Here is a 14712-nt window from a genome sequence, read left to right as displayed (position 1 = left end):
TTTTGTTATGTTACAGCCTTATTCCAAAATTGATAAAATTCATTTTTTTCCTCAGAATTCTACACACAACACCCCATAATGACAACGTGAAAAAAGTTTACTTGAGGTTTTTGCAAATTTATTAAAAATAAAAAAACTGAGAAGTCACATGTATATAAGTATTCACAGCCTTTGCTCAATACTTTGTCGATGCACCTTTGGCAGCAATTACAGCCTCAAGTCTTGTTGAATATGATGCCACAAGCTTGGCACACCTATCCTTGGCCAGTTTCGCCCATTCCTCTTTGCAGCACCTCTTAAGCTCCATCAGGTTAGATGGGAAGCGTCGGTGCATAGCCATTTTAAGATCTCTCCAGAGACGTTGAATCAGATTCAAGTCTGGGCTCTGGCTGGGCCACTCAAGGACATTCACAGAGTTGTCCTGAAGCCATTCCTTTGATATCTTGGCTGTGTGCTTAGGGTCGTTGTCCTGCTGAAAGATGAACCATCGCCCCAGTCTGAGGTCAAGAGCGCTCTGGAGCAGGTTTTCATCCAGGATGTCTCTGTACATTGCTGCAGTAATCTTTCCCTTTATCCTGACTAGTCTCACAGTTCCTGCCGCTGAAAAACATCCCCACAGCATGATGCTGCCACCACCATGCTTCACTGTAGGGATGGTATTGGCTTGGTGATGAGCGGTGCCTGGTTTCCTCCAAACGTGACGCCTGGCATTCACATCAAAGTGTTCAATCTTTATCTCATCAGACCAGAGAATTTTCTTTCTCATGGTCTGAGAGTCCTTCAGGTGCCTTTTGGCAAACTCCAGGCGGGCTGCCATGTGCCTTTTACTAAGGAGTGGCTTCCGTCTGGCCACTCTACCATACAGGCCTGATTGGTGGATTGCTGCAGAGATGGTTGTCCTTCTGGAAATTTCTCTTCTCTCCACAGAGGACCTTCTGGAGTTCTGACAGAGTGACCATCAGGTTCTTGGGCACCTCCCTGACTAAGGCCCTTCTCCCCCAATCGCTCAGTTTAGATGGCCGGCCAGCTCTAGGAAGAGTCCTGGTGGTTTCGAACTTCTTCCACTTATGGATAATGGAGGCCACTGTGCTCTTTGGGACCTTCAAAGCAGCAGAAATTTTTCTGTAACCTTCCCCAGATTTGTGCCTCGAGACAATCCTGTCTTGAAGGTCTACAGACAATTCCTTTTGACTTCATGCTTGGTTTGTGCTCTGACATGAACTGTCAACTGTGGGACCTTATATAGACAGGTGTGTGCCTTTCCTAATTATGTCCAATAAACTGAATATACCACAGGTGGATTCCAATTAAGTTGCAGAAACATCTCAAGGATGATCAGGGGAAACAGGATGCACCTGAGCTCAATTTTGAGCTTCATGGCAAAGGCTGTGAATACTTATGTACATGTGCTTTCTCAATTTTTTTATTTTTAATATATTTGCAAAAATCTCAAGTAAACTTTTTTCACGTTGTCATTATGGGGTGTTGTGTGTAGAATTCTGAGGAAAAAAATGAATTTAATCCATTTTGGAATAAGGTTGTAACATAACAAAACAAGTAAGCCCACGTTTCGCTAGCGAATCGGAAATCTAAGAATGGCAATCAGTTTCTGTTCCGTCCGATATTTGGATGGATGACATATCATGGAGGGTGGGTGCGTCTGTGGAAATATCATTTAATTAAATAAGCATATCTGTACTAAATCGGTTTCGTTTTGTGGAGACGTGATTCTGTTGCCTTTGCTGACACAGACTGCTGGCAGAGTGGAGCACAGCAAGCTTAGTTTACAGGTTGTGATGTTCGTGTGCCAGCCACTGAGTCGGGGAAGCCGCTGGGTTTGAGTCTGTGACCGTTATGTGATCTATATTACTGGCATAGTGGATTAGAGCAAGTGTAGTGAAAAGGTTGTGTTGTTTGGGAGCCACCTACTGACTCTGGGAAGCCGCTGCGTTTGACTCTGGGGCGTGCGCCACGGCACAATATGTGCCTCGGTGGGGAGCCGCTGCGTGATGAAATATCATGGAGGGTACGGTGGTGTGAAAAACTATTTGCCCCCTTCCTGATTTCTTATTCTTTTGCATGTTTGTCACACAAAATGTTTCTGATCATCAAACACATTTAACCATTAGTCAAATATAACACAAGTAAACACAAAATGCAGTTTGTAAATGGTGGTTTTTATTATTTAGGGAGAAAAAAAAAATCCAAGCCTACATGGCCCTGTGTGAAAAAGTAATTGCCCCCCTGAACCTAATAACTGGTTGGGCCACCCTTAGCAGCAATAACTGCAATCAAGCGTTTGCGATAACTTGCAATGAGTCTTTTACAGCGCTCGGAGGAATTTTGGCCCACTCATCTTTGCAAATTGTTGTAATTCAGCTTTATTTGAGGGTTTTCTAGCATGAACCGCCTTTTTAAGGTCATGCCATAGCATCTCAATTGGATTCAGGTCAGGACTTTGACTAGGTCACTCCAAAGTCTTCATTTTGTTTTTCTTCAGCCAATCAGAGGTGGATTTGCTGGTGTGTTTTGGGTCATTGTCCTGTTGCAGCACCCAAGATCGCTTCAGCTTGAGTTGACGAACAGATGGCCGGACATTCTCCTTCAGGATTTTTTGGTAGACAGTAGAATTCATGGTTCCATCTATCACAGCAAGCCTTCCAGGTCCTGAAGCAGCAAAACAACCCCAGACCATCACACTACCACCACCATATTTTACTGTGGTATGATGTTCTTTTTCTGAAATGCTGTGTTCCTTTTACGCCAGATGTAACGGGACATTTGCCTTCCAAAAAGTTCAACTTTTGACTCATCAGTCCACAAGGTATTTTCCCAAAAGTCTTGGCAATCATTGAGATGTTTCTTAGCAAAATTGAGACGAGCCCTAATGTTCTTTTTGCTTAACAGTGGTTTGCGTCTTGGAAATCTGCCATGCAGGCCGTTTTTGCCCAGTCTCTTTCTTATGGTGGAGTCGTGAACACTGACCTTAATTGAGGCAAGTGAGGCCTGCAGTTCTTTAGGCGTTGTCCTGGGGTCTTTTGTGACCTCTCGGATGAGTCGTCTCTGCGCTCTTGGGGTAATTTTGGTCGGACGGCCACTCCTGGAAAGGTTCACCACTGTTCCATGTTTTTGCCATTTGTGGATAATGGCTCTCACTGTGGTTCGCTGGAGTCCCAAAGCTTTAGAAATGGCTTTATAACCTTTACCAGACTGATAGATCTCAATTACTTCTGTTCTCATTTGTTCCTGAATTTCTTTGGATCTTGGCATGATGTCTAGCTTTTGAGGTGCTTTTTGGTCTACTTCTCTGTGTCAGGCAGCTCCTATTTAAGTGATTTCGTGATTGAAACAGGTGTGGCAGTAATCAGGCCTGGGGGTGGCTACGGAAATTGAACTCAGATGTGATACACCACAGTTAGGTTATTTTTTAACAAGGGGGCAATTACTTTTTCACACAGGGCCATGTAGGTTTGGATTTTTTTTTCTCCCTAAATAATAAAAACCATTCATTTAAAAACTGCATTTTGTGTTTACTTGTGTTATATTTGACTAATGGTTAAATGTGTTTGATGATCAGAAACATTTTGTGTGACAAACATGCAAAAGAATAAGAAATCAGGAAGGGGGGCAAATAGTTTTTCACACCACTGTATATGCGGTGGTGTGGGCGGTCGCGTCCGGGCGGCTGTACAACCTGGCGTACATGCTTCACCTCAGGTTTAGTTCACAGGTCGTAGGCATGGTAAAGTTTCCATTTAATTCAATAACCCTATTTGAACTAAAGCAGTGTTTTGGGAAGCCGCTGCGTTTGAATCTACAGGTTGTGTCGTTTGTGCGCCATCTACTGACTCTGGGAAGCTGCCGCATTTTGGGAAGCCGCTGCGTTTGACTTTGGGGCGGGTGCCACAGCGCAGTACACATGCGCCTGCTGTAACATAACAAAATGTGGAAAAAGTGATGCGCTGTGAATACTTTCCAGATACAGTGTATATCATCCTTCCTTCTCTCCATCATATCTGCTAACTCTCTCCCCTTACCAGTCATACTGCCAACATTCAAAGTTCCTACCCTCAGATCCACTCTCTTTACTTTCCTCCTCTCCTCCTGCCTCCGGACACGTCTCCCCCCTCCTCTTCTCCTTCTTCTTCTTCGGCCAACAGTAGCCCAATTTCCGCCAGCACCCTGTTGGCTAACAGTACTGTGGCGGTTGTTGTTAACCCGGGGCTCGAACGATCTGGTATGGAAATTTGTATTGTTGTGCGCATAGTGATTTGGCAAAATTTCACACCGGATGCCCTTCCTGATGTAACCCTCCCCAGTTATCCGGGCTTGGGACCGGCATGAAGAAATACACTGGTTTGTGCATCCCCTGTGGCTGGGTTCCAATGAATCTTTATAAGACAAAAAGCAAAAAATTCAGACCAAAAACAGTTTTGCATTACCAGCAGTAATTGACTTCTAGTCGATAGCTGGAGTGAAAGCCAGTAGGAACTGCTGTGGGAAAGTGATATAGAATGCAGAAGAAAAGATCTAATCTAAAATATAACAATGTGAGCGGGTTGGATAATGACTGACTGACTGACTGACTGACTGACGATGTAAATGTCCTTGTCTTGTTCCTGTCAGTTAAACAGGTAAATAGGTATAAATAATAAAAAAAAATGAAAGTGTTCTAAATAAATTTCTGATGTATTTGCCTGTAAAAGTAGATATTTTGCAGATTTATGTATTTGTTCTTTTTGATTAATATTGTTTTTCTGTTTTGCATTAGAATATCTAGTAAAAATATGACTGAAGCTACAGCATTAGAACTGTGCAGCATTTTGTCTGAGGAGCACAAAATGAAAAAAATCAACTGGCTAGTGGCTAAAGAATTTTTTTTTAATGATACGTTTGATACACCAACAGTGGAATATTTGATTAATCAGTTTCATACAAGGTAAGATTGCATACATTATTTTTTCTATATATTTTAGAAGTATAGTAGTTGTTGCCATAAAATACTTCAGTTCTCTGAACCCCGATGTTTCACTGCCACCATGTTTTTAGCTACTGTGTGTCATATTTTGTGTTATCAGTACAAATTTGGGATGATCACAGGAAGGATAGATGTGGCATCAGCTGTGTGGTCCCTGTTTAATCAGCAACATAATTAACTCAGAACGTAAACAAAAAAATGTGCCAACAACAACTATGGGCAACACTGCCTGGAGAACTTGCCTGTATAGTGAATTAAAGAGCTTTCTCTCTGTGCTTTTGGCTTCTAACTGATAACATACTTTCAGTGGAACATCGGAATATGCTCTGGGCCCCAAAGGGGCAGGACATCGTGGAAGAGTCAGAGTCATGGTCAGAGTCTTTCTCTGCACTTTGGGACACTTTGGGATTGTTAGCATCAGACCCACATCTTGTTCAAGCGTGGTATTAACAATGCCCTGAATTTGAAAATAATCATTTATTAATTTTTCAGTGATGACATACAGTTAGGTCCATAAATATTTGGACAGAGACAACTTTTTTCTAATTTTGGTTCTGTACATTACCACAATGAATTTTAAATGAAACAACTCAGATGCAGTTGAAGTGCAGACTTTCAGCTTTAATTCAGTGGGGTGAACAAAATGATTGCATAAAAATGTGAGGCAACTAAAGCATTTTTTTTATCACAATCCCTTCATTTCAGGGGCTCAAAAGTAATTGGACAATTGACTCAAAGGCTATTTCATGGGCAGGTGTTGGCAAGTCCGTCGTTATGTCATTATCAATTAAGCAGATAAAAGGCCTGGAGTTGATTTTAGGTGTGGAGCTTGCATGTGGAAGATTTTGCTGTGAACGGACAACATCAAAGGAGCTCTCCATGCAGGTGAAAGAAGCCATCCTTAAACTGCGAAAATAGAAAAAACCCATCCGAGAAATTGCTACAATATTATGAATGGAAAAATCTACAGTTTGGTACATCCTGAGAAAGAAAGCAAGCACTGGTGAACTCAGCAACGCAAAAAGCCCTAGACGTCCACGGAAGACAACAGTGGTGGATGAGCGCAGAATCATTTCCATGGTGAAGAGAAACCCCTTCACAACAGCCAACCAAGTGAACAACACTCTCCAGGGGGTAGGCGTATCGCTATCCAAGTCTACCATAAAGAGATGACTGCATGAAAGTAAATACAGAGGGTGCACTGCAAGGTGCAAGCCACCCGTAAGCCTCAAGAATAGAAAGGCTAGATTGGACTTTGCTTAGATAGATAGATAGATAGATAGATAGATAGATAGATAGATAGATAGATAGATAGATAGATAGATAGATAGATAGATAGATAGATAGATAGATAGATAGATAGATAGATAGATAGATTAGAACATCTAAAAAAGCCAGCACAGTTCTGGACAAACATTCTTTGGACAGATGAAACCAAGATCAACCTATACCAGAATGATGGCAAGAAAAAAGTATGGAGAAGGCGTGGAACAGCTCATTATCCAAAGCATACCACATCATCTGTAAAACGCTATGGAGGCAGTGTGATGGCTTGGGTGTGCTTGGCTGCCAGTGGCACTGGGACACTAGTGTTTATTGATGATGTGACACAGGACAGAAGCAGCCGAATGAATTCTGAGGTGTTCAGAGACATACTGTCTGCTCAAATCCAGCTAAATGCAGTCAAATTGATTGGGCAGCGTTTCATGATACAGATGGACAATGAACCAAAACATACAGCCAAAGCAACCCAGGAGTTTATTAAAGCAAAGAACTGGAAAATTCTTGAATGGCCAAGTCAGTCACCTGATCTTAACCCAATTGAGCATGCATTTCACTTGTTGAAGACTAAACTTCAGACAGAAAGGCCCACAAACAAACAGCAACTGAAAGCCGCTACAGTAAAGGCCTGGCAGAGCATTAAAAAGGAGGAAACCCAACATCTGGTGATGTCCATTAGTTCAAGACTTCAGGCTGTCATTGCCAGCAAAGGGTTTTCAACCAAGTATTAGAAATGAACATTTTATTTCCACTTATTTAATTTGTCGAATTATTTTTGAGCACCTGAAATGAAGGCATTGTGTTAAAAAAAATGCTTTAGTTGCCTCACATTTTTATGCAATCGTTTTGTTCACCCCACTGAGTTAAAGCTGAAAGTCTGCACCTCAACTGCATCTGAGTTGTTTCATTTAAAATTCATTGTGGTAATGTACAGAACCAAAATTAGAAAAAAGTTGTCTCTGTCCAAATATTTATGGACCTAACTGTAGATTCAGACATTACTTAATGTCTTCAAAATTTTCAGTCTGACTAATATCAGATCTTAGATTATTAGATTATATAAACTTTATTAATCCCATGGGGAAATTCAGATGCATACAGCAACAGAAACATAACAAACAAAGATACAGACTCACGGGATAAATAATAGAGCAAATCAATTAATCAATCAATCAATAAAAAAATAATTAAATAAATATATATTGTGCAGACTGTGGTGGGTTGGCACCCTGCCCGGGATTGGTTCCTGCCTTGTGCCCTGTGTTGGCTGGGATTGGCTCCAGCAGACCCCCGTGACCCTGTGTTCGGATTCAGCGGGTTGGAAAATGGATGGATGGATATTGTGCAGATATTTCAAAATAATATTTCAAAATGAACTTCAGGAAACATTGAATTGCCTGATAGCAAGGGGCAGAAAAGATGCCCAGAAACACTTCTTATTGGTGAAATGAGCCTGTGGTGTCTCCTGGAGTAGATTTTTCATGATGGCATCCAATTCTGCTAGCATCCTCTATGTACAACTGCTTCCAGTGTGTCCAAAGTTCACCCTGTGGTGGAGCAGGTTTTCCTGATATGTTTGTACAGGCATTGTGGTTCTTTTGAGCTCAGGTTGCTTCCCAAGGATACCTCAGCATAGAATAACACACTGGCTACTATGGACAGGTAGACCATTTCCAGCAGCTTTCTGCATACATCAAAAGTCCCAAGTCTCCGTAGGAAGTACAGTCTGTCCCTTCTTGTACAGCCCAACTGTGTTATCAGACCAGTCCAATTTGTTGCTTATGTTAATTCCCCAGGCACTGGTAGCTCTGCACCACTTCACATCCTCCCCCTGGATGATGACTGATATCAGAGGCTCCTTGGCATACCAGAAGTCCACCACCAGCTCTTTTGTCTTGCTAATGTTGAGTAGCAGGTTGTTTTTCCCTGCACCACAAGACAAAGTCCTCCACAGCCTTCTTGTACTCAGACTTGTCTCCAGCCTGCAATGGATGAGTCATCTGAATTTCTGTACATGACAAGCACTTGTATTACGCTGGATGTCTGCTGTGTAGAGGGTGAACAGGAATGGAGACAGGACAGTTCCCTGATGGTGCTCCTGTATTACTCACCCTTAACCTCACAAACTGATGTCTATTTGTCAGGTAGTTCATGATCCAGAAGATTCTGTGGGGATCAAGATTCAAAGCCTTAAGCTTTTTTCTCCAGTTAATGAGGCAGAATGTTAAAAGCACTGAAAAAGTCAAAGAACATTATTCTGACTGTGGTGCCAGCATTATCCAAATGGGAGTAGGCTCTGTAGAGCGTGTAGATGAGGTTATCCTCCACACCTATATGGCTGATAGGCAAACTGCAGAGGATCCTGATGTTCTGAAACCAGGGGTCATAACTGTTTTAGGATGGGCCTCTTCAAGGTCTTCATGATTTATGAAGTAAGAACAATTGGTCTGAAGTCCTTGGCACAGGGAGCATATATGATGTTTTCAACAGCTTGGGAATCTTCTGTAAATTCGAAAGGGGTAACAGGTGCTGAAGGACCCCACAGAGTTGGGTGGCACATTTTTCAGCACCTTGGGGCCGATTCCATCTAGCCCTGAAGCCATTTCTATGCAAAGTTTTCCCAGCTCTTCCCTCACTTGATCAGCAGAGACACACAATTCAAATACAATAGGCTGTAGACCACAGGTGTGATGTCATTGTGGAGGAAGGTCTTACAGATGGCAGCTGGGATACCGGAACCTCCTCAGCTTGCTCACAGAGACTAGCAGTGTTGGGGGAGAGCTATACTGACAAGAATGAGTCAAACCTGTTGAAGACTTGTTCAGTTCATTAGCGCTGTTCTTGTTCCATTCCTCACCATGATTTATAGCCTGCTTTTAGCCAGTGATAGTCCTCATCCTGTTTTACACTTTCTTCATGTTGTTTTGTTGCAACTTGTGCTTTCCGCATCAGGCTTTCACCTCATGGAGCTGCTTCTTCAGTTCTGACAGCACTTGCCTGATTTATCCTTATCTCCAAACCTGAAGGCTCCCTTCTTCATATTCAATAGGGCTTTCAAGTGTTTTGTGATCCATGGCTTGTTGTTGGGGAAAAACAGCGCACTGTCTTTGTGATGACTATGTTATCCACACTAGCTTGATCTTGTCTGTGATACAGTGGCTAAGTTTGTCTATGTCCTGGCTGTGTGACTCACACAACATTTCCCAGTCTGTGTTTTCAAAGGCATCCTTCAGAGCTTATTGAATTAGTATTTATTAGGATTTAACAAAAGTGTTTAGGAATTGCTACTTATATACTAGTACATATGTTTAGTAGTGATGGGCGATACCACTATTTTTGAAATCGATACTGACAGAAGTATTTTATGTGTCTGATTTCTGATACCGATAGTGATACAGAGTAATTTTTTAAAGAGCATAGCAATGTGTTTTCAAATGATAGTGTTTTAGAATTGCTAATATTAATAGGTCAGTTCTGTGGTGGGCTGGCGCCCTGCCCGGGGGTTGTTTCCTGCATTGTGCCCTGTGTTGGCTGGGATTGGCTCCAGCAGACCCCCGTGACCCTGTAGTTAGGATATAGCAAGTTGGATAATAGATGGATGGAATAGGTCAGTTTGTCAATGTCAATGTCAGTTTATTTATAGAGCACATTTAAAACTACATCAGTAATGCTGTAGCCAAAGTGCTTTACATTAAAACATACAATGAACATAAATAAAATAAATAGAAATAACATACAATATTACAAAATACAGTTGGTAGTGAGTTAAAAGAAAAGAAAGAAGATGACTAAGAGTTGGGCAACCATCAGTATCAGTGATGGTCACTGAAAGCTAGAGAATAGAAATGAGTCTTCAATCTTGTTTTAAACACTTCAATTGAAGGTGACTCCTTAATGTAATGAGGTAAAGAGTTCCACAGATGGGTTTCAGCAGCTGCAAAAGTCCTGGCCCCCTTAGTTTTACACTTGATGGGAGGGACCATAAAAGACAACTGACTGGTAGATCTAAGCTCTCTGGATGGCTGGTGTAAAACGCACAATTCATATAAATAGGCAGGAGCATACCCATGTAATGATTTAAAAACTAGCCAAATTTTAAAGTCAGTTCTGAAAGTAACAGGCAGCCAGTGTAAAGAAGCTAATATTGGAGAAAAAGAATCAGATTTTCTTGCCCCAACCAAAAAATCGCACATGTCAGTGATTTGCTGATCCCAGAATACAATGAATTGCAGTAATCAAGCCGAGAAAAGATAAAAGCAAGAGTAGCTTTCTCAAGATCGCTAGGAGATAAAAAAAGGTTGACCTTAACTTACAGACAAATCTGTAAAATGCAACTAATGACTAAAGAGTTAATTTGTTTCTCAAAAGAGAGGGTACTGTGAAAAATGACACGAAGATTACGGACTTGAGGTTCGCAAAAGAGCAGAGAAGTTCGAAACCAATTTGAGTTTTGGCAGGAGGACCAGCTATCAGCACTACTATTTTATTTTGAGATCAAGAAAATTGTCAGCCATCCAGGATCTTAGTTCAAAAAGACAATTATGCAGCCAATTAATTGCAGAGTTACAAACAGGAATATAAACCTGTGTATCATCAGCATAACAGTGAAAATAAATATTACATTTCTTGAAAATAGCTACTATAGGATGAAGATATATAGAAGATAAAATAGAACCCAAAACAGATCCCAGAGGAACTCCACATTTAACACGAACAGAAGATGAGAAAGAGGCATTGAAAGACACTGAAAAGTGTCTGTCAGTAAGCTATGATCTGAACCAGTTACAAGCAGACTCTTTAAGTCCCACCAGATGTTCAAGCTGTAACAGCAAGATCTCATGGTCAATAATGTCAAAAGCTGCAGAAAGGTGTAGCAGGACTTCAGCCCCGCCTGAGTCAGTAATGAGAGAGATGTCATTGATTACTTTTAGGAGGGATATCTCAAAACCACGAAAACGGCAAAAGCCAGATTGATAGATCTCAAATAAATTATTGAAGTTAAGAAGATCAACCAATTGATTATAAATAATTCTTTGTAAATATTCTAGCCAGAAATGGCAATTGGAAAATCTGACGAAAATTAGTTAACACTCCAGGATCTAAATCTGCCTTTTTAGACAAGGTCGCTCCACTGCATGTTTAAAAAATGAGGGCACAACCCTCTCACTAATAGAAATATTGATAATAGCTGACAAAAATAGACCCAAAACATCAAAAGCTTCAACTAAGAGGTGTAATGGAATAACATAAAGAAGACTGAAAGTAATTTTAAGTATGTCAATAGTACTTTTTAGCTGTGAAAGTGAAACAGCATCAAAAGATTCCAAGACAATGCCATAATTAAGAACATGAAGTACATAATCAGTAGGAACAACGCCAGAACAGATAGTATCAATTTGGTTGACAAAGAATGAAAGAAACTGTTCACATGAAAGAACATCCAATCATCCATCCATTTTCCAACCCGCTGAATCCGAACACAGGGGTCTGCTGGAGCGAATCCCAGCCAACACATGGCACAAGGCAGGAACCAATACCGGGCAGGGTGCCAACCCACCGCAGGACACACACAAACACACCAAGCACACACTAGGGCCAATTTAGAATCGCCAATCCACCTAACCTGCATGTCTTTGGACTGTGGGAGGAAACCCACGCAGACACGAGGAGAACATGCAAACTCCACGCAGGGAGGACCCAGGAAGCGAACCCGGGTCTCCTAACTGCGAGGCAGCAGCGCTACCACTGCGCCACCGTGCCGCCCACATGAAAGAAGAGTACTATTTAAATCCATCTCTGATTGGGGTTAAATAGCCACATTAATTACATTAAATAAGACCCTAGGTTTACGAGAATGAGAGGATACCAAGTCAGCAGTAATCATGTTTTGATGTCTTAACTGCATCCTGGAAGTTGAAAAGAAAAGCCCTAAAAATCTGCTTAGATACAGTCAACCTTTCTTTCTTCCAACACTGTTCAGCAATTCTACTGGCACAGCACAGCCACCATATAGTGTCATTAAGCCAAGAATCTGGTCTTCCCTTTTTTATCCTGAGGGGAGAAATTGAGTCTAAAATCATTTTACATTATGAATTTAAAGCTAAAACAGAATCATCAATGTTATCACCCTGGCCTTGTATATCAAGACTGGAAAATATGGTTTTAAAATCAGATATAACAGAAGAATTTAAAAAACGAGAATAGCATGAGGCACAGCTTGTAGTAGTAATGTCAACAGTAATATTCAGATGCATCGTTAGAGAAAAATGATCAGTAAAAGGAACATCACTTATATTATTATTATTAACTGAAATACCACATGTAAGAATGAGATCAAGAGTATGACCAAGAGTATGAGCTGGAGCATTAATATATTGGATAAAACAAAATGAGTTCAATAATGATAAAAGGTCATTAACCAAAGCAGAGTTCAAACATTAATAACCTGGAGGTACCAAGTCAGTAAAACGCGATGAGTGACCAATAAAAATCCATGGCTCGGTGATGAAAAAGAAGTGCAGTTTCTCTGAGGTAATAGTTTTGCAGGATAAGAGAATTATTAGACACTGATCTCACGATTAGGAGAGCAGCCTTGATAGACATAGAAAAGCTTGCTGCAGGACAGGCTCTGGTGAGCATGCAGAGATTATGAATGGTTATTCCCCAAGAATACACAAGGAAAGAGGGATTCTATCATGAGATGGAGAAACCAAATCCAGTACCAGAACCCAAGGGTCTGTGTCCTGTCCAAGAGAGGATGAGTCAAAGACGACTCTCAAGCATCAAGAATCAGTCTGTATTTAAATTAATTAATATCATGAAACTGTATCATGGCTATCATAACAAATTTATTACAAGGTATATTGTAATAAAATAAACATGTTGTGTCATTTTCTAACCTGCTTACTGCATATCATGGATGTGGGATGGGGGGTGCTGGAGCCTATCCCAGCTGCAATAGGGCACAAGGCTGGAGCAAACCCTGAACCATTGCAGGGTGAACACACCATACACAGGAGCACAATACAAGTTTAACAGTACAAAATTAAATAGAAAAAATATATTTTATTATAGTGCATCCTTTTACTAATGCAATTAAAGCACTTTTAAATCCACTGAACTTGCAAAGTAATTCATATTTTTATTAACATTTACTCATGCACTTTTTATTTGGAAAGAAGAAATACTTTCAGTGCAAGTTTTCATCTTCAAATTTTGCATAGCTATTAAATATTTTGCATAGTGTTAAGACTAACATTCTTAATTATGTGTCTTGGCTATACTGTACCTTTCATTTTAATTAGCAGAAAAAACAAAATGGACAGAATCTGTGACAAAATGCTCTGACAGTGATGCTTTACACTAATATATGACTATTATATGTGTCCTTCATTATGCTAACAACGGAAGGAGAAGAAGAGGGGGAAGGTGTGTCTAGAGGCAGGAAGAGAGGAGGAAGGTAAAGATAGTGGAAGTGAGGGTAGGCCCTTTGAATGTTGGCAGTATGACTGGTAAGAGAAAAGAGTTAGCTGATATGATGAGCAGAGGGAAGATTGATATATTGCGTGGGAAGGGGAGCAAGGTCAGGTGGATCAGAAGTGGGTTCAAATTGATCAATCACGGTGTGGATGGGAGGAGAAATGGGGTAGGGGTTATCCTGATGAAACAATATGTCAAGAGTGCTTTGGAGGTAAAAAGAATGTCAGACAGAGTGATGATTATGAAACTGGAAACTAAACGTATGATGATGAATGTTGTTAGTGCATATGCCCCCGAAGTTGGGTGTGAAAGCAGATTTCTGGAGTGAGTTGGATGAAGTGGTGGACAGTGTACCCAAGAGAGAGAGAGTGCAGATTGGAGCAGATTTCAATGGACATGTTGGTAAAGGGAACAGAGGAGATGAGGAGGTGATGGGTACATATGATGTCAAGGAGAGGAATGCAGAAGGTCAGATGGTAATGGATTTCGTGAAAAGGATAGGCATGGCTGTGATGAATACGTATTTTAAGAAGAGGGAGGAACATGGGGTGATGTACAAGGAAGATGCACACAGGTAGATTATATCCTATGCAGGAGGGTCAGTCTAAAGGAGATTGTATACTGCAAAGTAGTAGCAGGAGAAAGGTTAGCTGGCAGCATAGGATGGCGGTCTGTAGGATGATGTTAGAGATCAAGAAGTGAAGGAGAGTGAGGGCAGAGCCTAGGATTAAATGGTGGAAGTTGAAAAAGGAAGACTGCAAGTTTGAGTTCAGGGAGGAGGTCAGACAGGCACTGGGTGGCAGTGAAGAGTTATCAGACAGCTGGGCAACTACAGCAGAAGTAGTAAGGGTGACCGCAAGAAATGTGCTTGGCGTAACATCTGGACAGCAGAAGGAAGAAAACCAGGTGGTGGAATGGGGAAGTACAGGAGACTATACAGAGGAAGAAGATGGTGAATTAGAAGTGGGATAGTC

At 41.1% G+C, this 14712-nt stretch overlaps 1 protein-coding gene across 3 annotated transcripts in view; it reads left to right on the top strand.

Moving 5' to 3' along the window:
• Positions 1 to 14712, top strand: part of LOC114651554 (uncharacterized) — a 157683-nt gene that overhangs the window by 68639 nt on the left and 74332 nt on the right. For all 3 annotated transcript variants that reach the window (XM_028801356.2, XM_051927391.1, XM_051927390.1), the window contains exon 13: positions 4772 to 4939. In XM_028801356.2, the coding sequence (XP_028657189.2) occupies positions 4772 to 4939 (168 nt within the window). The remainder of the gene's footprint in view (positions 1 to 4771; positions 4940 to 14712) is intronic.

This window comes from Erpetoichthys calabaricus, chromosome 5, assembly GCF_900747795.2.
Source record: "Erpetoichthys calabaricus chromosome 5, fErpCal1.3, whole genome shotgun sequence".
Lineage (NCBI taxonomy): Eukaryota > Metazoa > Chordata > Cladistia > Polypteriformes > Polypteridae > Erpetoichthys > Erpetoichthys calabaricus.
This window is presented reverse-complemented; position numbering and strand designations above follow the sequence as displayed.